General features: G+C 37.8%; 2 protein-coding genes across 6 annotated transcripts in view; one reads left to right on the top strand and one right to left on the bottom strand.

The window, feature by feature from the left end:
• The window catches only part of LOC134654103 (long-chain-fatty-acid--CoA ligase 1), a 63095-nt gene extending 59686 nt beyond the window's left edge, over window positions 1–3409 (top strand). For 3 of the 5 annotated variants that reach the window (XM_063509527.1, XM_063509528.1, XM_063509531.1), the window contains 3 exons: window positions 151–294; window positions 1478–1651; window positions 2662–3409. In XM_063509527.1, the coding sequence (XP_063365597.1) occupies window positions 151–294; window positions 1478–1651; window positions 2662–2799 (456 nt within the window). In that variant the 3' untranslated portion in view covers window positions 2800–3409. The remainder of the gene's footprint in view (window positions 1–150; window positions 295–1477; window positions 1652–2661) is intronic. The other 2 variants (XM_063509529.1, XM_063509530.1) reach the window with 1 other exon arrangement.
• A 15592-nt stretch (window positions 3410–19001) lies between these two features.
• Window positions 19002–21623, bottom strand: LOC134654283 (uncharacterized). The gene is made up of 2 exons (XM_063509748.1): window positions 21251–21623; window positions 19002–20727 (listed from the first exon to the last, which is right to left on the bottom strand). Exons 1-2 carry the CDS (start codon window positions 21384–21386, stop codon window positions 19655–19657), a joined length of 1209 nt encoding a protein of 402 aa, XP_063365818.1. The 5' UTR covers window positions 21387–21623; the 3' UTR covers window positions 19002–19654.
• Between the last annotated feature and the right edge of the window lie 833 nt (window positions 21624–22456).

The following is a 22456-nucleotide window of genomic DNA, read 5'->3' as shown; positions in this document are numbered from 1 at the left end:
TTAACCTGTTGAAAAAATGTTTGAAACGTTTAGAAAAAAAACTGTTGTTAGATTTTAAGTTCGTCGAATAGTTTATTTAAGTAGGTACTTATGTCTATTTATGTTTTTGTGTATGTTTTTATTTATGTATGTTTTTTTGCTTTGTTTCAGAATGGCACCTTGAAAATCATTGACAGGAGAAAACACATTTTCAAACTGTCACAAGGCGAATACATAGTTCCTGAGAAAATAGAAAATATTTACATAAGAAGTCAATATGTCGAACAAATATTTGTTCATGGAGAATCATTGAAGGTAATTTGTATTTCTTATTATTATCTTCTATTCTTACTATCTTCATAGTAGTATAATCAAGGGTTAACATTAACTAGTCGTGCCGCACCCATACTGCCGTATTCGAACTTCAAGATATTCACAAGAGACGACACGTACTAGATCCATTCTAGATACGTTATAGTTTAGATTTCAACTACTTAGTTTTCTTCTACAGCGCAATTCCGGCAACCAATGTCACTTTTACTATAGATCGTGTTAGATATCTATTAGATGTGAATTAGATTTCCAAGTAATATCTTGTAGAAATCGTTCAAGAGTATCTCCAGAATCGCGGAAATGTCAAATTTGACAGGTTAGATCTTAAACATATCGTTATCGTATCTTGGCGATGTCTAAAAGACATCTAATAGATGTCTATTACAAAATCCTAATCGGGCCCATAGACTATGTCAAACTTTTCCATGTCCCTGGGATTTATGACTTTTCATGAAATCGCGTTTGTGGTTAATTTTCTGACGACGCAATATGGCGTCCGCGGGTAATCAATCTTCTATCTATGGGTTAAACCTCTCGCTGAACCTATACATTCCAAAGAAATGGGTAATTCATCACAATTTCCCATTGCGTTAGTGTCGTGATGTATAGCACAAATAATAAAAGGGCTCAGTTCAATGTGATATTATCTATTAGGATTCAACTTTTAAACTTGCCACATGAATGCAGAAAACAGGGATGTTGCGAACATCCGCATCCGCACCCGCAACCGCGGAACTTCCGCATTATTTTCAACATCCGCATCTGCATCCGCATCCGCATAAAATCGGGACCTTATGCGGATGCGGATGTCGCACAAGTCGGTACAGGAACGTCTTAGCGGCGGCGTAATAGCTAGGTAATTTCGTCATTACCTATAACGAAATCGTCTAGATCCAGAAAAGTCGGCGAAGTTACTGACTTATTAAATATAACGCACCTATATTCTTGCTCAAATACTAAACGTTTCGTTTTTTTTTAAATAAAAAAATACTAAAAATGTAATATTTGACGTTTTCAAAGTACCTAATCTTGACATCCGCATCCGCATCCGCATCCGCGGATGTGAGCCTTTAAATATCCGCATCCGCATCCGCGGATGTTAAAAAAACGGCATCCGCAACATCCCTAGTAGAAAAGAAATAATGTTGGCTTCACTTGTTTCCAGTCATGCATAGTGGCGATCGTGGTGCCCGACGTGGACGTGGTGAAGTGCTGGGCGCTGGAGCGCGGCATCAAGGGCACGTTCTCGGCGCTCTGCGATAACCCCACCGTCAAGAAGATGATCCTCGACGACATGCTGCAGTGGGGCCGCAACGCTTCGCTCAAGACCTTCGAGCAGGTATGAATTTATACCATTGATCAATATTTACACAATTGTAGATGTAGTATTTGACAAGCGGTTGATACCGGAGTGCGGAATCAAGGGCGTGTTTTCGGCGCTGTGCGAAAACCTCACCGTTAAGATGATCCTCGACGATATGCTGCAGTGGGGCCGCAACGCCTCGGTCAAGACCTTCGAGCAGGTCAGAATTTATACCATTGATATTGTGTAGATGTAGTTCCTGACAAACGGTTGTTACCGGAGTGCGGCATCAAGGGCGTGTTCTCGGCGCTGTGCGAGAACCTCCACCGTCAAGATGATCCTCGACGATATGCTGCAGTGAGGCCCAACGCCTCGCTCAAGACCTTCGAATAGGTCAGAACTTATATGATATTGTGTAGATGTAGTTTTTGACAAGCGGTTGTTACCGGAGTGCGGCATCAAGGGCGTGTTCTCGGCGCTGTGCGAGAACCCCACCGTCAAGAAGATGATCCTCGACGATATGCTGCAGTGAGGCCCAACGTCTCGCTCAAGACCTTCGAGCAGGTCAGTGCATTTTCCCAAGGGTAGGTTTTCATAACACCGGGTTAGGGGTAGGCTAGTCCAACCAGCCCGAATCCTCAAGAGATCCTATCAAATCTTTTATATAGAGTAGGACCTCTCTGAGAGGAAAGATCTCTCGGAGATCCGAGATGTTTTGCTCTGTATGAGCCACTTCGCTGCTTTCCAGCATACTGTCTTGTGGTCGTTAGCAAATCGACGGCGTTGGCGATCATGGCACATTACACAATTTTATTGGCTATAAAAAAGGACATGAGCCATGATCTGTAGAACCGTGTGTTTTGAATAAATCAACATTATGGAGTCTGAATCTTCATGGAACATAAAACTATATTGTCACATTAAAATCTCATACAAATCGATTTAAAATGTTGTTTCGTTTTATTTTTTTATAATTTACTCTGACATCCTTTATACTTAAACATTTAATTGAAGCCTTTTTCAAACATGATGTCTTTCGTTTACAGGTAAAGGACATCTACCTGCATCCAGATCCATTCTCAGTGCAAAACGGCCTACTGACCCCCACCATGAAGGCGAAGAGGCCAGAGATCAGGAACTACTTCAAACCCCAGATAGAGGACATGTACAAACAGCTCGAATAACACTAGCATACACTAGGTAATTATGTTTATCACAAACTATTTGTGACGTTGCAGCTACACTGGGCTGTTTTAATAAAATAGACGAGTTTGATAATAAAATAAAAATAAAGATATTATTAGACGTAAGTAAACACACCGCTAAGTACATCTATTTTATTAAAATAGTCCAGGTCATTAGACTAAACTGTGATGTATAACATCACTATACTCTTTAGTATCCTATCACAGTACAATGTGTTCTTTATAATTTATAATTTAAGTCACTTTTCACTTTCTTAATAATATCGTTTTACTCTTGATAAGCGTAAATCAGAATGGCGGTGTCATGGAATAGTGTTGTGGCAGTATTTAATGCAATTTTTTTAAACTACTTCGAAATGATCACGAGGTACTTAGTCAAAAACAATTCACTTAGGCAAAATTAAGAAATTTTAAGCCAATGTAGGTCCTGATAGTTTGTTAGTTACGTAACATCTGCTTTCCTTTTGATAGCAATAATGAGGAGCGTTGTGCCTCGGACAGTCAATTAACGTCTTTCATCGCTTTTGTATTTTTCTGGTGAACTGAAAACACAAGCAAATCCAGTAAAGACTAGTGCATACTCAAAATTATCGTCAGTATGATAACGGGCTCGTAATTGATTTCATTAATAAAAGTTTTGCAAAACCGTCCGAATTTCAATGAGGCATCATTATAGGTATATACCACGTACATAAAAGAAAATTAAAAACTGTACTCACCTATAATATATCAATCCTAATGTCACTGATTTAAACTTTCACGATTTTTACACATTATTAAATTGTACAGCGGGACTTAAACGCGTATCTAAGTTTTTAAGATTTACCTCCGACGTTTCGAGGACGGTGTTGTCCCGTGACGTGGGTTGTCAAAACGTTCAAGCGGATAAACAAGACCAAGTGCGGGTAGTTCTAAAACTCGCGCGGTTAAAAGATGCCGATGTCAACTTAAGCCAGTCTTCTCCGAGACCACGGGGACAACGCCGTCCTCGAAACGTCGGAGGTAAATCTTAAAAACTTAGATACGCGATTAAGTCCCGTTGTACAATTTAATAATCTTAATGTCATCTGTTTATCTCAGCATTCTACCTTTCAAGACTATCCTTAGAACATAAATAATCAATTACTTTAGTGATATGCAATTCACTAACAATAATAGATTAAAGTTAGTTAAAATCTTAAGCAATACTTTTGACAGGTTACTAAATGTATGAGATGGAGGACATGCGTTTCCGAAAGTCTGCTTAATGATTTGGAACATTTTAACCGAATTTGATGTGAAATATATATCCCTTATCCAAAACTAAGCCATACTTGGTTTTGAGGTTTGTATGTCATGACAAATTTGATTGAAGTGGAATTTTATCGTTAAAGAAAGTTATCCTGTAGGTAGGCTTTTTTATAGCTATAAAGGGTATATTGTCGTGGCAATTCATAGACTAGGAATCCTCTAGACTGAGATTATAGAGCAATTATTTCATGAAACCGATGCTGACAAAAATACGGGGGTGCGGGGGGACGAGGTGAGCGAATCCCGTGCCGCGATTGGTCCGTTCAAAGACCAATCACGGCACGGGATTGACTCGAAGATGGAGTAAAACTACCATATAAGTGGCAGAGGGGGTAGCGTCTACTATGCTCAGTCTAGAGGATTCCTAGTCTATGTGGCAATTCAACGTTGAAGGAAAAAGTGAGCACATACACTATACCTACATATACATGTTAGATGTACTGCGACTGCGACTTACTCAAAAGAATTAAACAAGACTAATGCCCACATTTTAACCGTAACATTTTTGGAAACAATATTCACCGCTTAGAGCCAACTTATAATACAAATTGTAATAAATTTTTACATAGAAAATTTTAATTTTTAACAAGCAGAAACGTCTGCGATCGATGCTATTAAGCTTAGAATAAATTTAAAAGTGGAAAAATTACTGTCTTGGGTGAGACTTGAACTCACGGCCTCTGGATCGATACTCCAGCGCTCTGCCATCTGAGCCACCAAGACCTCAGTTCTCACAAGATCTCAGATCTGAGTTCAAGTCTCACCCAAGATAGTAATTTTTCCACTTTTAAATTTATTCTAAGCTTAATAGAAATTTTTAATTTCGACAGCGCGTTTAGCTTGCGGTATTTAAATATGATGTAGGTAGAAGTTTTATTTTTCTGAAAAATAAATGCTATAAAATGTAGCAGGGGACATCCTTGATGGTATTTAAAGGTTCCGGCAAAACGTATTGTTTGAAAAATAGTCAAACCGAACCTTTACATTTTTTCTCCCAATATCGGAAGCTTTAAGTTTATTAAATTGTTAAATAGGCCATAATTATGCACATACAATTTTGGAAAGTTATTTGTGACTTACCATGAGTTTTATAGCTTATTTTCAGTGTATGAAATCGATATACATATGATGACCTTGTAAAGTAGTGCAAGGAGTAATCTTATTTTGAGCTGTGCCTTCTACCAGGATCCTTCATGAAAAGTTACTGCGTTGTAACCATTTTTGTGTTTATATCCGGCGTATGTACTCTGAATAATTCGTATATTTATAAAATAACATGGATCAGCGTCAGCGTATTTTGAGAACAAAAGTACGTTATGGAAAAAAAATACAACCTGAACGCTGGGTAGTAAAACACAAAAATAGATGCAAAGTACTTACGATGACATTTTTACAGAATAATTGACAAAAAACCAAGTGGCAACAGTTATGTAGATACTAACAGCAACAAGCTTAACTGTCTATATCGTTGGACCTTTTATATTTATTGCAAAAAAAAAACAAAATATCAGTTGACGGTGTTGACGACGATGGATGTATTTTAAATTTAAATTTCTTTCTGAATAATGCTGAGTGGATTTAAGTGAACTGTGTGACTAGTGGGTGAATCTCTTTATGTTTGATCATTATTAAACTGCCGACTGCCTTGTTTTGAAAAGGTGTGGTATAATATTATTTGTACCTAAAGAGAACTACAATCATAAAGATAAAATAAAAAGGCTTCGAAAGCAAGTTAGTCGACAGTTTAAAAGTAGAAGTTGGCCGTATCGTATATCTCCTTAAACTAATTGAAGTGTTGGAACATATATAGTAGGTCAAAATATTCGCACTTTGTGTATAATTTTGTATCGTGTATGCTACCCGATTGGTTTAGCTATGGGCGGAACGCCGGGCGCGTTTCATGTTGTTCAAACCAAAATTTTGTTGTTATTGGTGCAAGTTGCTACAATAATTTATTTTTAATAAAAATATAAATCATTTGCATCGTTTTTTCTTGCTCCTCCCTTCACTTTGCTGTGATCGTAAATTAGGTACTTAATTTACTATAGCTCGTTAAATTTCGATTGTGAATTGAGTTTGAATTCCGAAAGATTATTATCTTAATAAAGTTATTGACATGTTGAAATCGTTAATGATTTTAAAAGCAATCGAGATTACTTGTTTTATTTATTTTTAATATACCTTCTTTAGGATGACCCACATGCAAGCAGCATTTAATGGTCGGGTTGTAATACCTTAAACAATTACATATATTTTTATGGTAACTCATGAATTTTCTCTCAGAAAGCGACATTTAGTAAAGTGGAACTCTGCCGATGATGATGATAAAATGATGGAAAATGTAACGTCTTATTAAGTCATCGGTTCTTTTTTTTTTTGTTAAAATGTATACCTATCTTGTCTCTGCACTGAGAATTAAAGAATGTTTTTAGGATTCTGTAAAAATAAATACTCGTATAATCAATTAATATAAAATATTTTAGGTATAGCTATAAGTTTACCGTTTAACTGAGGCGGTTGGTAAGAAGCTATTATGGTCAGCTATGGACTTAAGAAAAGATGCCGATGATGGTGGGACTTATGCTAAGATGGATGGATGGCCATGTTAATTAAGTAAAGATGTAATATACAAGCTAGTTTTAGTCCCAAAACTCAGCTACCTTCTACTAGAAAAACACCGCGTAACTTTTTTACCGACCACCTAACTGCTAGACTTGTTTAATTTTATCATACCGTACAGCTACACGTTGAAGGCTTCACTACTCGTACTTATGGTATACCTAATGGAAGTTTGCCAACCAGATCTGTCAGACTGCGTCAGAGACCTTCGGTGCATCCTAGCATTCTATTGTTTTCCTGGCGACTTCAGGTATGGAGTCCCGCGCGACAACGCAATCCTAAGCAGTCTGGATGTACATTTGTACAGGTACAAAACTTTATTAAAACCCTTTTTGCGTGTAGTTGTGTACAGTTTGCAAAAAAACTCGTAAGCACACCTCATCACTCACCATTTCGACGTAATAACATATACCTACTAATCAATGATTTCAACATCCTCATATTTTCATCAGTAGACTGTACAGAAACAATGTCACTGTCATTATCTTCCGAGGAAACACTTATTAATTACCTATAACGAAACTCCGCTGTTGCCTCCATTTGTGACATTGATACTTTTGCTCCTCCTTCATTATATACTCAAAGCCTTCATTGTATGCATTGCGTACTTCTTTTTCCTTCGCGAAACTTTTAACAGACTCCATATTATGTGATTGAAACGTTTTTTGTCATGAATCATAAATGGACAGGAATAATCAATAATCAAACTTGAAAAATATGCAAAAAGGTGATGAGTTTGCAAACCATATGTTATAGAGTGTGCGCGGAAGAAAAAGAGTCATAATATAAGGTATTGGTTCCCTTATATTCCACGACTCTTCTCTTTCCGTACAGACTCTACCTACAAATAAAAAATTTTTAATGTCTATTCGAATACTTCACTCACCATGCAAGAGGGGATTTAGGGTAACATTCCATTTCTGAACGCAAGTGCACTACTGGTACTGAACGCGTCGCTGTTACAGTCAATTTCCATAGTAAAATGAACAGTAGTGCAGCTGCGGTTGGAAATGGACTGTCACCTTTAGTAAAGTTTTTTACCTGTACAACCTTGTTGCAAGCTAAGTACAATAACATTTTTTTGTGTTTTTATTTGGTATGATTTATTTTTCCTAGGCTTACCTCACTTTAAATGCTAACGGTTTGTACCTTTATCATGATCAATTGGAGGGGAATATTCGAACGTTTGAGAAAATGTTAAGACAATAACAAAACAGACAAGAGCAGACGACCTCAAGAGCCCACGATCGTAGGCACGAGGACTATTTTCATATCGTGATTCACGCAACGCCGTGAGACCGTCGCCGTGAACTAAATTGTATTTGATTATCTTTATCCTTAGGTACGAGATAAAAATAGACGTAGGTTATATCCGACCTTAGGAGAAGATAGGATTGAGATTAAAACTAGAGATGAAAGTGGCTGTAAGCGACTTGAAATTAAAAGCCCTAGCTGTGAATAAAGGTAGCAAAATATTAACAGTTTAATAGGGAAACCGTATAGATTAAATTAGGTAATAAAGAATAAAGTGCCTATAGTATGAAGATTTCATTTTAGTTATTTCTCCAATAAACTTAATAGTCTGTGAGCAAAGAGAAGAGTCGTGGAATGTATGGGGCCCAATACATTCCAGGACTCTTCTCTTTCCGCACAGACTCTAGTAGGTATTGTAGAGTTGGATTATGAAAAAAAGCACTCGCGGTGCAATTATAATTGGAATTTCAATTGAAGCCAATTGGTTACCGCTAAAAGCAATTCAAAGAATTTGAGTATGTGTACAATGAAATAGAGCAATAATAGTGAGAGTCAGAATGGCGGGTGTATGTAAATAAAATTAAACAAAAAGCATACCATATTTTAGTACCTAATTTGTACTATTTGGTACCTCATATAAAAAAATTAGTACCTCACGGTATTTAAAGTTATCAGCAAAAAACGTTACACCCGCCAACCTGACAGTCAGAATGGCGGGTGTATTTTATTACGCTATGATCCCGCGATTATTGATAAATTCTATAAAAGCCAAATTTTAGTACCTTTTTAGTACTTTCATATTCAGTTATAAATTGAGCCATTTTATTTGTGGTTTCCGAGTTATACTCATTTTACACTTTGCGTTGCTATTAAAAAAATTCAGGCGCTTTAATTCTTCACCGTATCGATATCGTTTTTAAGAAAAAACGCTACGCTACAACTATTTTTATTACGCCAGGATTTAGTACCTTTCATGATTAATCTGTTACCCTTTCACGGTTAATCTATTAGGTTCAATTAACTATGAAAATTACGTCTTACAAATGGCCAGGCGCCATGTCAAAGAATTCTTCCTAAGAAGAAATTCCGCTCTTCGTTGTGCATGTAATTGTGTACATAATACCTACTCTTAAGTAGGTACATGGTGATTAATCAAATAAGAAGAGTGGAGATCGAGGGGGGAGGCCTTTGCCCAGCAGTGGGACACTGTAATTGTATAGGCTTATAATAATAAAAATAATAGGCCCATCTAGTGCGCGGCAAGTCCCCACTTGCCTCGATAACTTGTGAACACATTGTTATGGCAGGTGTCCGTACGTCTTTGTAATAACCCAGTCTCATAGTCCACCCAAACTTCAATCCATAGATCGGTATACTGTTCTCTTTTTCTACAATAGTCCCAATGCCTCTGTCTATTGTTGCATCTGTGAACGGGTTCCAGCAGGCGTTCTACATGACATAAAAGCTCTCCAAGGGGCCTCTACGTGTTGGATCTGTGTCCCCACGCAAGCCTATCAAAAAACCGGGATTATAGGCCCGTGATATCCAAGGAGATACAAAAATAATAATATTTATAATAATACACTAACTATCCGTCCTGAGCAATTTCTATTTCGTTAATGTCTGCCCTATTATTGGGCACATTAATGTGCAATTGTTTTACAAGGGGCAAAGTTGTTGTTTAATATCCTCGTGCTAATATTGATACACGAGTAAGTGAAAGTTTCAAAAATAGAACCATGAGCGTAGCGCGTGGTTCTAAAGTACAGGAATCTTGAAAGTTGCGAGGGTTTCAACAACAACGCATGAGGCTTAAAAAAACTTTGCTACCAAATGAAACACAATTTCTTTCCACACCAACGCGAGGAAAATACTTAAACAATTTGAAATCAAATTAAATAAACGAATGCTGTAATTATTAGTGGCTTTTGTTCACTAAGTATTATACATTAATTAAATTTACAGAAATAGGCATGCACGTCATGCTCGGCGTTTTGGCACTTTTATATGCAATTATGATTATGGTAAGTCAGGATTATGATAATCATATTGATCATATGACCAGTCGATAGAGTCTGTGCAGAAGAGTCGTGGAATGTAAGGCATATAATTATACGAGTATAAATATTTTTTTCATTTTCATTTTCAAGGCAGCCCATACATTTCACGACTCTTCTCTTTCCGCACAGACTCTATTAATCTTTACAAGAAATTATAATTTTCACACTCGACTTAAAATAATAATTATTGTTGAACTTTTTTAAGGATGCACATGTTTAGCGGTATTTTTTTAACACCATTTCATGATAAAAACAAAGTTGTGTTACTAGTAGATTGTTAACCAAGGGATGAAAGGCACTCATTTCTGCCGAGGTAGTTTGGTGCTCGAACGCAGTGAGAGCGCCAATAGTCCGAGGCTGATATGATGCCTTTCACTCGAGTTAAACACTCTACTTTTCATTTCGAATACGAGGAAAGTAAAATACGTGTTTTATTAAGTATAAAATTATATATTTACTTATTACAATTACCTCACAATTTAGGCAAAAGTATCGTTATTTATGGAATGGGGAGTTAAATATCAGAATGAAAATTTTATAACAAATCCATTTAAACTCAAATTTCAATTGCTTATCGTTAAAACTTTAACATAGTCTTATTTGCAACTTAACGTAACATGCTCTACGTAGTACGTAGTGCAGAAACGTATCATCAACACCTTTTAGAACAACATTCTATCAGAGCATAAGAAATATATTTCCATCCATTTTGATCCTGATTTCGGTTTTAAGTTTCGTTATTTAGATATTTACTTATTTCCATCCGCTCTAAAGGAAAATTAAAGACACAAAAGGCGCTAATAGGGTTCAGTAATGAAATTTATAATGGTACATTACGAAAATCTTGCACAAACACGGCTTGCACGTTTTTATTTAGATAAAATAACGACATTTGAAAAAGTAGTCGATATAAAACAGTCAAACACCGATAGGTTATTAATCTAATATCTATACTTAATATACCTCCCTACGGAAATGCACTTATTTTTTGGCCAACCTGTATACCTAGCTAGTGTGAATCATTAAGTTGACGAAGAAGAAAGTTTGTCAAGGAAATGCTTGCGCAGCATAGGTACGCTTGAATGTGAATTTGGTCTGCGCTTACCTGATAGAGAGTGGGAGAACGTTCCAAAGTCTGATAGCCTATGCCTGTACATGTACCTACATACTATGCCTTAAACAGTTTTTTGAAAAAAAAAACACTATAGCCTAGTTCGGACTATATTAGTCGAGTGGCGAGTATTTTAGTTGACTAAAATCGGTCAGCTAAACTAAAATCGTTCGCACTACAGATGAGGCCACAATGAAGAGCGGAATTTCTTAGGAAGAATCCTTTGACATGGCGCCTGGCCATTTGTAAGACGTAATTTTCATAGTTAATTGAACCTAACAGATTAACCGTGAAAGGGTAACAGATTAATCATGAAAGGTACTAAATCCTGGCGTAATAAAAATAGTTGTAGCGTAGCGTTTTTTCTTAAAAACGATATCGATACGGTGAAAAATTAAAGCGCCTGAATTTTTTTAATAGCAATGCAAAGTGTAAAATGAGTATAACTCGGAAACCACAAATAAAATGGCTCAATTTATAATTGAATATGAAAGTACTAAAAAGGTACTAAAATTTGGCTTTTATAGAATTTATCAATAATCGCGGGATCATAGCGTAATAAAATACACCCGCCATTCTGACTGTCAGGTTGGCGGGTGTAACGTTTTTTGCTGATAACTTTAAATACCGTGAGGTACTAATTTTTTTATATGAGGTACCAAATAGTACAAATTAGGTACTAAAATATGGTATGCTTTTTGTTTAATTTTATTTACATACACCCGCCATTCTGACTCTCACCAATAATAACATTTAAAAAAATAACTAAGTTTCAGAAAAATATATACAGCACATTATGTTGCTGATGAATTGCTAATGGCTCTACTAGACATCAACGAGCAGAAATGAACGCAATTTTCTCATCGTAAAATCAAACGTAGGTGTTACGATAACGAACTAATGGTGGAATCAACCCGACCCACTTTTTCCCATACGCATTCAAAATAAACACGTGACACATTGTGCTGAGAGATGGAAGCGCCGGGAAGTGCGAGTAAACATCAACACATCGATGTCCAGAAATGTCGAGAACCTTGTGGAAGTCGAGGCCAGCAAAACCATGACTTACTTAAGAGATTACCTTGTTAGTTCGGTAATTTGTTCCGTTAGTTATTGGGCTTAACGATCTTAAAACAAGGGAAAGTTACAAAAACGGCTTATTCCAGTTCCTATGTCACAAAAGGTGTGTTGCGATATATGTGGCCACTTCATATAGGTATTTGACACTGACTGTGACTGTACCTACATAATTAATAATAATATCTTTTTTAAAAAAAGGGAACCGCCTTCAAAAAACCAACCCACTGAAAAGTACAAAATAATTTTTATATGGCACCCCTTTACGTGTCCAGTCCCTATCCCGTCGTAAAGCAAATTTTTGCCAAAAAGTAATTAATACCGAATAATAAGAAAATTAATAATCATCCGGGTAATTACTTAGTTTTTAAAGTCGGTGCCAAACCAAAATTTTTGAAGACATACTTAGTTTACTCATTAATTTAGTTCTTGTAGGTACTACGTACACGTATTTTATTTCTGACTATTGACTATTTTTGTTGGTATGGCACCGCCTTCAAAAACTTAGTAATTACCCGGATGATTATTAATTTTCTTATTATTCGGTATTAATTACTTTTTGGCAAAAATTTGCTTTACGACGGGATAGGGACTGGACACGTAAAGGGGTGCCATATAAAAATTATTTTGTACTTTTCAGTGGGTTGGTTTTTTGAAGGCGGTTCCCTTTTTTTAAAAAAGATATTATTATTAAGTTATTTTATTTTGGTTTTATTTTTGTTTAATTTTAATTTTTTAATTATTTTTTATTTATTTTATTTTATTTTTTACTTTTTAGTGATTGGTACTATAGGTAGGTACTTCATTTATTTTAGGTTTTGGGCTAAAATACTAGTTTGTTAGGCTCTCCATTTAGTTTTGGGCTAGTAACTAACTACTAATGTTGGTGATGGCCTAACTCGATGATAATCGCGACACAACATAATATGACGTTTTGGTGCTAAACGATTTGTATGTATATTGCTCCCACGCCCACTCCCATTCCCAGTCCCAGTCCGAGTCCGACTCCCAGTCCCACTCCCACTATTTTATCTAAATCGGTTTCAGCTACATAAATTTGTTGGTAGGTATACCGATAGCATGGCCACCTACCGGGTGCCATTGGTTTTTCAAACCATCCATGTACTGTACACTAAAACCTTCTCCGGAATGTAACAAACACTTTTCTGAAAACCGCATCAAAATCGGTTCAGCCAAACGCGAGATAATCACGAACAAACATCCACACATACATACGTACATACGGGTCAAACTGAGAACGTCCTTTTTTTAAAGGCAGTTAGAAAAAAGTTCATCGACCCACCTAGTGGAACTCTGCTTCATAGGCACACGACGACAAATCGGTTAACCAAAACATCGTGTGCCTATGTTGCACCAAACCTGAGTTCCACTAGGTACTGCGAGGGTTCAGCATCAGCTCTATCTTGTGTACTGCTCTCCCAAGTGCTCATCAAGATGTGACGGATGACCAAAATAGCGTGGGCCTATGTTGCACCAAACCTGAGTTCCACTAGGTACAGCCAGGGTTCAGCATCAGCTCTATTTCGGGTACTGTTCTCCCGAGTGCTCATCAAGATGTGACGGATGACCTAAATAGCGTGGGCCTATGTTGCACCAACCCTGAGTTCCATTAGGTACCTACAGCCAAGGTTCAGCATCAGCTCTATCTTGGGTACTGCTCTCCCAAGTGCTCATCAAGATGTGACGGATGCCCAAAATAGCGTTGGCCTATGTTGCACCAAACCTGAGTTCCACTAGGAACAGCCAGGGTTCAGCATCAGCTCTATTTCGGGTACTGTTCTCCCGAGTGCTCATCAAGATGTGACGGATGACCTAAATAGCGTGGGCCTATGTTGCACCAACCCTGAGTTCCATTAGGTACCTACAGCCAAGGTTCAGCATCAGCTCTATCTTGGGTACTGCTCTCCCAAGTGCTCAGCAAGATGTGACGGATGCCCAAAATAGCGTTGGCCTATGTTGCACCAAACCTGAGTTCCACTAGGTACAGCCAGGGTTCAGCATCAGCTCTATTTCGGGTACTGTTCTCCCGAGTGCTCATCAAGATGTGACGGATGACCTAAATAGCGTGGGCCTATATTGCACCAACCCTGAGTTCCATTAGGTACCTACAGCCAGGGTTCAGCATCAGCTCTATCTTGGGTACTGCTCTCCCAAGTGCTCATCAAGATGTGACGGATGCCCAAAATAGCGTTGGCCTATGTTGCACCAAACCTGAGTTCCACTAGGTAGAACCAGGGTTCAGCATCAGCTTTATTTTGGGTACTGCTCTCCCAAGTGCTGATCATGATGTGATAGATGACCAAAATAGCGTGGGCCTATGTTGCACCAAACCTGAGTTCCACTAAGTACAGCCAGGGTTCAGCATCAGCTCTATCTTGGGTACTGCTCTCCCAAGTGCTCATCAAGATGTGGAGGATGACCAAAATAGCATGGGCCTATGTTGCACCAAACCTGAGTTCCACTAGGTAGAGCCAGGGTTCAGCATCAGCTCTATCTTGGGTACTGCTCTCCCAAGTGCTCATCAAGGTGTGACAGATGGCCAAAATAGCGTTGGCCTATGTTGCACCAAACCTGAGTTCCACTAGGTACAGCCAGGGTTCAGCATCAGCTCTATCTTGGGTACTGCTCTCCCAAGTGCTCATCAAGATGTGACGGATGACCAAAATAGCGTGGGCCTATGTTGCACCAAACCTGAGTTCCACTAGGTACATCCCGTGTTCCACTAGGTACATCCAGGGTTCAGCATCAGCTCTATCTTGGGTACTGCTCTCCCAAGTGCTCATCAAGGCGCGTCGGATGACCAAAACAGCGTGAGCCTATGTTGCACCAAACCCGAGTTCCACTAGGTACAGCCAGGGTTCAGCATCAGCTCAGATCCATGTATACTAAAACCTTCTCCAGAATATAAGAAACACTTTTCTGAAAACCGCATCAAAATCGGTTCAGCCAAACGCGAGATAATCGCGAACAAATATACATACATACATACATACATACATACATACATACATACATACATACATACATACATACATACATACATGCATACATACATACATACGGGTCAAACTGAGAACCTCCTTTTTTTTTGAAGGCGGTTAAAAAGAGCTCTCGCGCGGCAGCCGCGCGCAATGGATACCGGGCGCATCGAGTTGGCGCGCGCGGCAGCCAGAGTGGCGGTTAATTGCTTGAGTCTTGCTCCATTGGTGGCGGTATCCTTGTATAAAACTTTTATTTACTTTAGTGTAAAAAAACACGCAAAACCAACCCAACCATATCGATCTAATGTTGTCAATGAAAGCTTACTTTTCTGCGGCCAGCAAAGTATCCATTACATACAACCCCTCATCGGCGTAAACGAGTTGAACGACTGAACCAGGCGTGTCTCATTCCGCGATTTCGTCGCTTTGCTACAGGTAGCTAAAAGTACATCCGTTCGGCCCCAATTTTGGGGAAAGCCATAAGCCGCGCGTGGCACTATCGTCACCTAGCGGCCATATCTGTGCTGATCGTAACAGACGCGTTTTGTTAGAGAGTGAGTCTTCTGTACTTAGTACTAATATTTATTCTGTGACTGAACATAAAAATCGTGGATCGCTCCAATAAACTTGTCCAAAGCGCTTCAAACAACATTCTGATGCTGTTATTATTAGACCATTTTATTCGACTCCTACGCTCTTTAAGTGGTCGACGTAAATTCTGCATTATTGTTGCATGAGCAATCTTGAACGTTGACCGCTTCGCTCAAATTACTTGAAAGGTAAATTACGTGAAAATTACTCTTTATTGTACAAAACACAAATTTATGGCACAGGATAGGTAGTACAAAGGCGAACTTATCCCTTTAAGGGATTTCTTCCAGTTAACCTTTGAGTAGATGAGAATTGATGAAGAACGGTAGACAAATATAGCACTAAGTACAATAGACTAGAGGAAAGTCAATAAAATTATAAAAGATACTGGGTCATGCAAAGTAATAATAATTAGAGATTAAACGAACTTACCTGTAAGTGAAGTTCTATCCTAATTATGCGAAGGTTTCGTCCGAAGATATTAGCATAAGAGACACATGTAGTATCGCGTAGCGCATGCCATTTCACACTATTTTGAGAATCATAAATTACTTTTTTTTTTTTTTTGTAAGGTAGTTTGCCTACCAGCTCCCGTCTACCCGTACTTCATTTCTTTGAGAGTATAGCTACCAGCAGGTTTATCATATTTTTACGATCAATGGGGTGTATGCTATTACACAATGCGGAGGGGGGGTTGCTAATATCTTCGGACGAAACCTTCGCATAATTAGGATAGAACTTCACTTACAGGTAAGTTCGTTTAATCTCTAATTATACTCGGTTTCGTCCTCTATATTAGCATAAGAGACACATGTAGACTTTTAGAGACAATGATCGTAAAAGTATGAGTAATAATGGAATGAAATACCTTAAGGTACTCATAAATCATCTTTTATTGATTTACTTTATAAGTAGATGTATACATGTATACATTGATTTTTGGTAGGTATATATTGACTAAGAGATAATCTACATTACCTACTTAATATAATCTTTAAGATTTAGTTGACATTTAAATATAATTAACTTTTCATGATTGTTAAGCCAAAGCAATCATCATCATTTGGATCAATAACAGGGCGATTATAAAATTTGGCAAATGTTTGCGAGGTAGAACTCCAGCCCGCAGTTTTGCGTATTTTATCTAAGCTGACACCTGATCTCAGAGCAGCGGAAGAGGCGGCATGCCGGGTACTATGCGCAGTGAACGATGACGTATCAATTCCGCTTAAGGCTAAAATATTTTTAACCCATCTACTTAATGTTTGCGTACCGACTTGTTTATGGGGCTTTTTAAAACTTATAAAAAGACATTCTGCTTGATTTCTAATATTTTTAGTCTTTTGTAAATATGAGTTAATTGTTCGTGCCGGACAAATCTCTGGTTTCTCATTAAAAAAGGGCAAGACCAGTAATGGTTGTGTAGAACCAATTCGCGAAGTTTTAATGAGGTCTGGAATTTTAATTTTAATTTTATCTGAGCAATTTTCAATATTGCATGTTTTAATATTAGCCAGCGTTTGTACTCTATGAGCTGTTATGAGAGCCAAAAGTGTTATTAACTTTTTAGATATCTGCTCGAGAGATAAGTCTTCATTGGGATACCATTTTTCCAAAAAATCTAACACGACTGATGGATCCCAGGTTTCGTTATATTTAGGAAGTGGAGGTCTAGAGCGAAATACTCCTTTAAAAAATCGTTTTAAATCATCGTTATCTGAGATTTTTTCATTAGCAATCAACGAGAGGGCAGATCTATAAGAATTTAATGTTCCATATTGGGCACCATTAGTAAACAAAATTGTTAAAAATCGTATGATTTCTGGAATTGATACATCATAAATGTTCAATTTATTCTCTATACAATAAACGAACCACTTTTTATAGCACCCTTCATACTGCTTGTATGAATTATTAGATAAAGAATCCAACAGGATATGTGTAGAAGATGGTGGGACACCTCTTCTTAGCATCGCTTCGCGGATAATATTCCTGCCACCAGGGTAGTCTGTGAGCGCACCTGCCGGCGGCTGGAAGTAGCAGACAAAATTAGATTATTATTTGCTTCCAGTACTAAAAGTTTTGACACCAATAAACTTTTGAAAAGTGGATACCACGGTTGCGTGGGCCATTGTGGAACCACCATTATACCTCTAGCTTTATCGTTAATGATTTTTCTTAATGATTTTAAGATCATAGTGAATGGGGGAAAGGCATAGAAGTAAAAGTTAGACCAGGATACTGTAAATGCATTTATCGTATACGCGTCGGGGTCTCTGTGCCAAGACATATAAATCGGGCATTTATTATTAATTCGACTAGCAAATAAATCGATATTCGGACAGCCAAATTCATTTACAATATTTTGAAATGCGTAGTTAGCAAGTTCCCACTCAATATCAGGATGCGAACGCCTCGACTCCTGATCCGCTATAAGATTATCCGCAGAGCGAATATACGAGGCGAATACAAATAGTTTTTTAGTTTCGCAATATTGCCAAAGTTGCTTTGTGATTTCTGTCAAATGAGGGAACTGAATACCTCCCATTCGATTAATGTAGGAGATAGCAGTGGTATTATCAATGCGAAGAAGAATTTGTTTCGTGAGAATATTTTGAGACCAATAAATGCAGCCATAATTTCTAGCTGATTTATATGGTTTTTGCGTTCGTCTGCATTCCATGGACCGCTTGCCTTCTGGTCTCCACATGCTACCCCCCACCCAGTGGTTGAGGCGTCAGAGAAAATTTCTACCGCGTAATAATCGTCTTTGATTTTACAACTAGAATTTTCTATTTTATTTTTCCACCATTCAAAGTCAGTGCGTAAGTTGTTTGGGATAGTCATGAAGATATCGTAATTATCATGATCTTTTAAGTTTAGATATTTGCACCTTTCGAAAAGTTTCGTATAAAGCCAGCCGTATTCGACGGCTGGACATGCAGATGTAAGAAGACCTACAAAACTTGCGAAATCTCTTATTTTGCATCGTTTAATTGCTGAGAATTTTTTAATTTCATTTTTTATTTTTAATATTTTTTCTTTTGGCAGAGTAACTTCATATTTGTTAGAATTTATTATATATCCCAAAAACTTGCAAGTCTTTGAAGGGGTGAGATTGCTCTTTTCTTTATTTATAACAAAGCCGAGAGAGGTAAGAAGCTTTTTTGTATTTTTTATATTTGTGAGGCATTCCTTATAATCTTTGCCGATAAGTAATAAGTCATCTAGATATATGGTAGATAAGTAACCACATGACCTTAGCAACTTCACTACTGGTTTCATAACTTTTGTGAAAACAAAAGGAGCAGTGTTTAACCCGAACGGAAGGACATTAAATTCAAAGATATTATTTTCAAATTGGAATCGGAGGTATTTCCTGTCACTATTGTGTATTTTAATAAGGAAATAAGCATCCTTTAAATCTAATGTACTTAGATAATAGTCCTTTGAAATTAACTTTAAAGCAGTGCGCAAATCCTCCAATTTAAAATGAGATGTATCTATGAATTTGTTCAAAGATTTAAGATTTAAAATAAATCGCATTTTTCCATTCGGTTTGGGTATAAGAAAAATTGGCGACAAAAACTGATCGTCTTGCGCTTCACATTGTGAGATTGCTCCAATTGACAGTAAATCTGAGATAGATTCAAGTATATGTATTCTTTCTTGATTAGAGTAGTTTCTTGTACTTGGTGGTACTAATTGTGAAACTGGTTTAGAAAATGGAATTTTATAACCCTTGATATAAGACAGTACTAGAGGATCATCTGTGAGCATTAGCCATTGAGTATAAAATTTAGCTAATCTACCTCCTGGTATTACCGTTGTTAACGATGTCTGTGGCTCGTCCTGTAGTGCTGATGCTGCGATGGCCTCGAGGTGTGCATGGGCCGATGACGTGTCGAGGTCGCAGGCTCCTTCGCTCGTGACGGTCCCGGCTGCCTGCGAGCTGGGCCCGGCTTCCAGTTTAAATTTTTATTTGTATGGGGTATATTAGGCTTTTTAGCCTGAGATTTAGGCGCCGGAATCTTAAGGTCTGCTCCAGATTTAGTAATGGCTTTTGCCGATTTCAAAGTGTCGGCTAAGTTTTCACTGAATAAAAACTTGTCAATTTTAGTATTTTGAAGCTGATCCTTCATTTCCTTCTTCATGGTGTTCAATAAGAAATTCCGTCTGGTAATAGTATCAGCATGTTGACAATCACATAAGATTCTACTTGAATCTATCAAAAGTTTCAGTAAAGGTGTATTTTTCTCCTTATTTGACATAAGGAGCGTTATAGCTTCACTTAGGCAACTTATAGCGGAGGTAAGTTGTTTTTGTTTATTTTCAATAGCTTTGTCGCGTTTAATTACCACATCCGATACCGCGGCCTTGACTTCCGCGTTGATTTCTGGAGGATCTATCAATCTGCAGTTATCGGGTGTCAAATATCTCTCTTTGAATTCTTTGCGCAACTCCTTCGTTAACCCGTTTGTTGCGCAATGTTCTAATCTAATAGACAGGTCCTTTTGTATGTCTTTTCCATATTGTTTTACAGCATTGGGATCAGTACCAAGTATTTCCATCAAATCAGCATCTAACTCTTCTTCTGTTTCAGGTAACGGCTTGTCAATGTTCTCGATGGCGGGAGTAGCTGGAGAATCCAGGGACGGCGCGGCAGGAGCAGCTGATGCAGCAGGATTAGCTGGCGCGGCGGGAGCCGGCTGCGGGTCTGCTGGAGGCACAACGGCGGCATGCTTCGAGCTTGCGGCCACAGGCGGAGAAACTTCATTGGTTACGGAGCCTGTATCTGACTGGTCCGACCCCGAGTATTGCTGTGCCGGTGACGCATGATAGGCATCATCCTCAGGAATCGCCCATGCGTCTAAAAGGTCCGTGTCTGAAAAGGAGACACAGCCTTATGTCCACGGTGTAGTATAATAACTGTGTAAGTGGCAGTCGCAAGTTTGTTTAACAAGAACTGCCCCCGAACTGTTATTCCACACTTTTTAGTGTACTACGACCATTGTACGTGATAGTAAATAAACACGCCTAAAGAAAATTGCAAGGTATTTTTATTGACAAGTTAAATTATCGGCAGAACAGTCCCAATGCATAGCAAGTACTGTCCGTAGCCGTCAACTTTGTTGTTTACATTTATATACCCGTACCTGGTCTATATATTTACGAGTGAAGTAATTATCTACTTTGTTCAAGAAGAAACAGTCCCATTGTACTGCCCGCAACTCAAACATAAGTAGGTAGGTATAAGGTACCATGTAAACTGGTAATATAACTATTTACTCAAACGTTTAAGGTTTAAAGTGTGTTTTTTAAAAAAAAAAACATCAATTTAATCTGCTATTCATAAGCAATTAAGTTTAAACAACGTTATTTACGTAAACCTTAATACGATTCAAATAAGGTTGCCTATCGCATACCTGATTCATCCTGCGAGTTCGACGAGTCACGATGTTTGTCACGATCTGGTGATCGTAATTTCTTCTCGAGCCGTTTGATTTTCTTTAAAAGATAATCGTAACTATCTTTATCCTTTTCACGTTTACGTTTAGGCATCTTTTAACACGTTAATCACTGATATTTTATCACTTTAACACGGGAGCACGATGTGAAACGGCGGGGCACTAAAAAGCGAATGAAGTACGGGTAGACGGGAGCTGGTAGGCAAACTACCTTACAAAAAAAAAAAAAAGTAATTTATGATTCTCAAAATAGTGTGAAATGGCATGCGCTACGCGATACTACATGTGTCTCTTATGCTAATATAGAGGACGAAACCGAGTATAATAAGTAGTAATATGACATTGTTTATATTATGAGAGTCAATAAAGACACCAAGTACAAATTTTGCTTGTTTAAGTTTACACTAAACACCGTAAATTAACTAAATACAAATAAAATGTGCCACCTCCGCGGAGTGAGACATAAGGTATATATGTATACCTTATTATATGCGGAGGTGGTTTAGGTATACACCTTATGTAACATCAACTCTTCTCTTTCCGAACAGACTCTATATTTTTGTATTTGTTATTTAATTACTGGCCAATGAGGCTTTGGTAGGAATAATTATTACGAGAAACGTGTTAAAAAGAAAACTATAGGTGGTCAACCAAATCTTGTCAGTAAAAAAAGGCGCGAAATTCAAATTTTCTATGGGACGATTACTCTTCGCGCTTACATTTTTCAAATTTGGCGCCTTTTTCTACTGTCAAGATCTGGTTGACCAAGTATATCAAACATTTTAGAAACAATTAAATTGACACTTGTGGAAATCGTTTGGCTTTTATTCAAATTAGCGCCATCTACCGTCAAGTAGCGATAGTAAGTAGTACTTAAATGAAGATGATATATCATACCAATATCGCTCTTGTGTATATATATATATATATATATATGTATATACTATATTTAATTGAGTAAAATGTTACTACGGCCACAGAATAAAAATAATAGTACTAAGTACAGAAGACTCACTCTAACAAAACGCGTCTCACGTCTGTTGCGATCAGCACAGATATGGCCGCTAGGTGGCGACAGCGCCACGCGCGGCTTATGGCTTTCCCCAAAATTGGGGCCGAATGGATGTACTTTTAGCTACCTGTAGCAAAGCGACGAAATCGCGG

The sequence above is a fragment of the Cydia amplana genome, chromosome 14 (assembly GCF_948474715.1).
Source record: "Cydia amplana chromosome 14, ilCydAmpl1.1, whole genome shotgun sequence".
Taxonomy (NCBI): domain Eukaryota; kingdom Metazoa; phylum Arthropoda; class Insecta; order Lepidoptera; family Tortricidae; genus Cydia; species Cydia amplana.
This window is presented reverse-complemented; position numbering and strand designations above follow the sequence as displayed.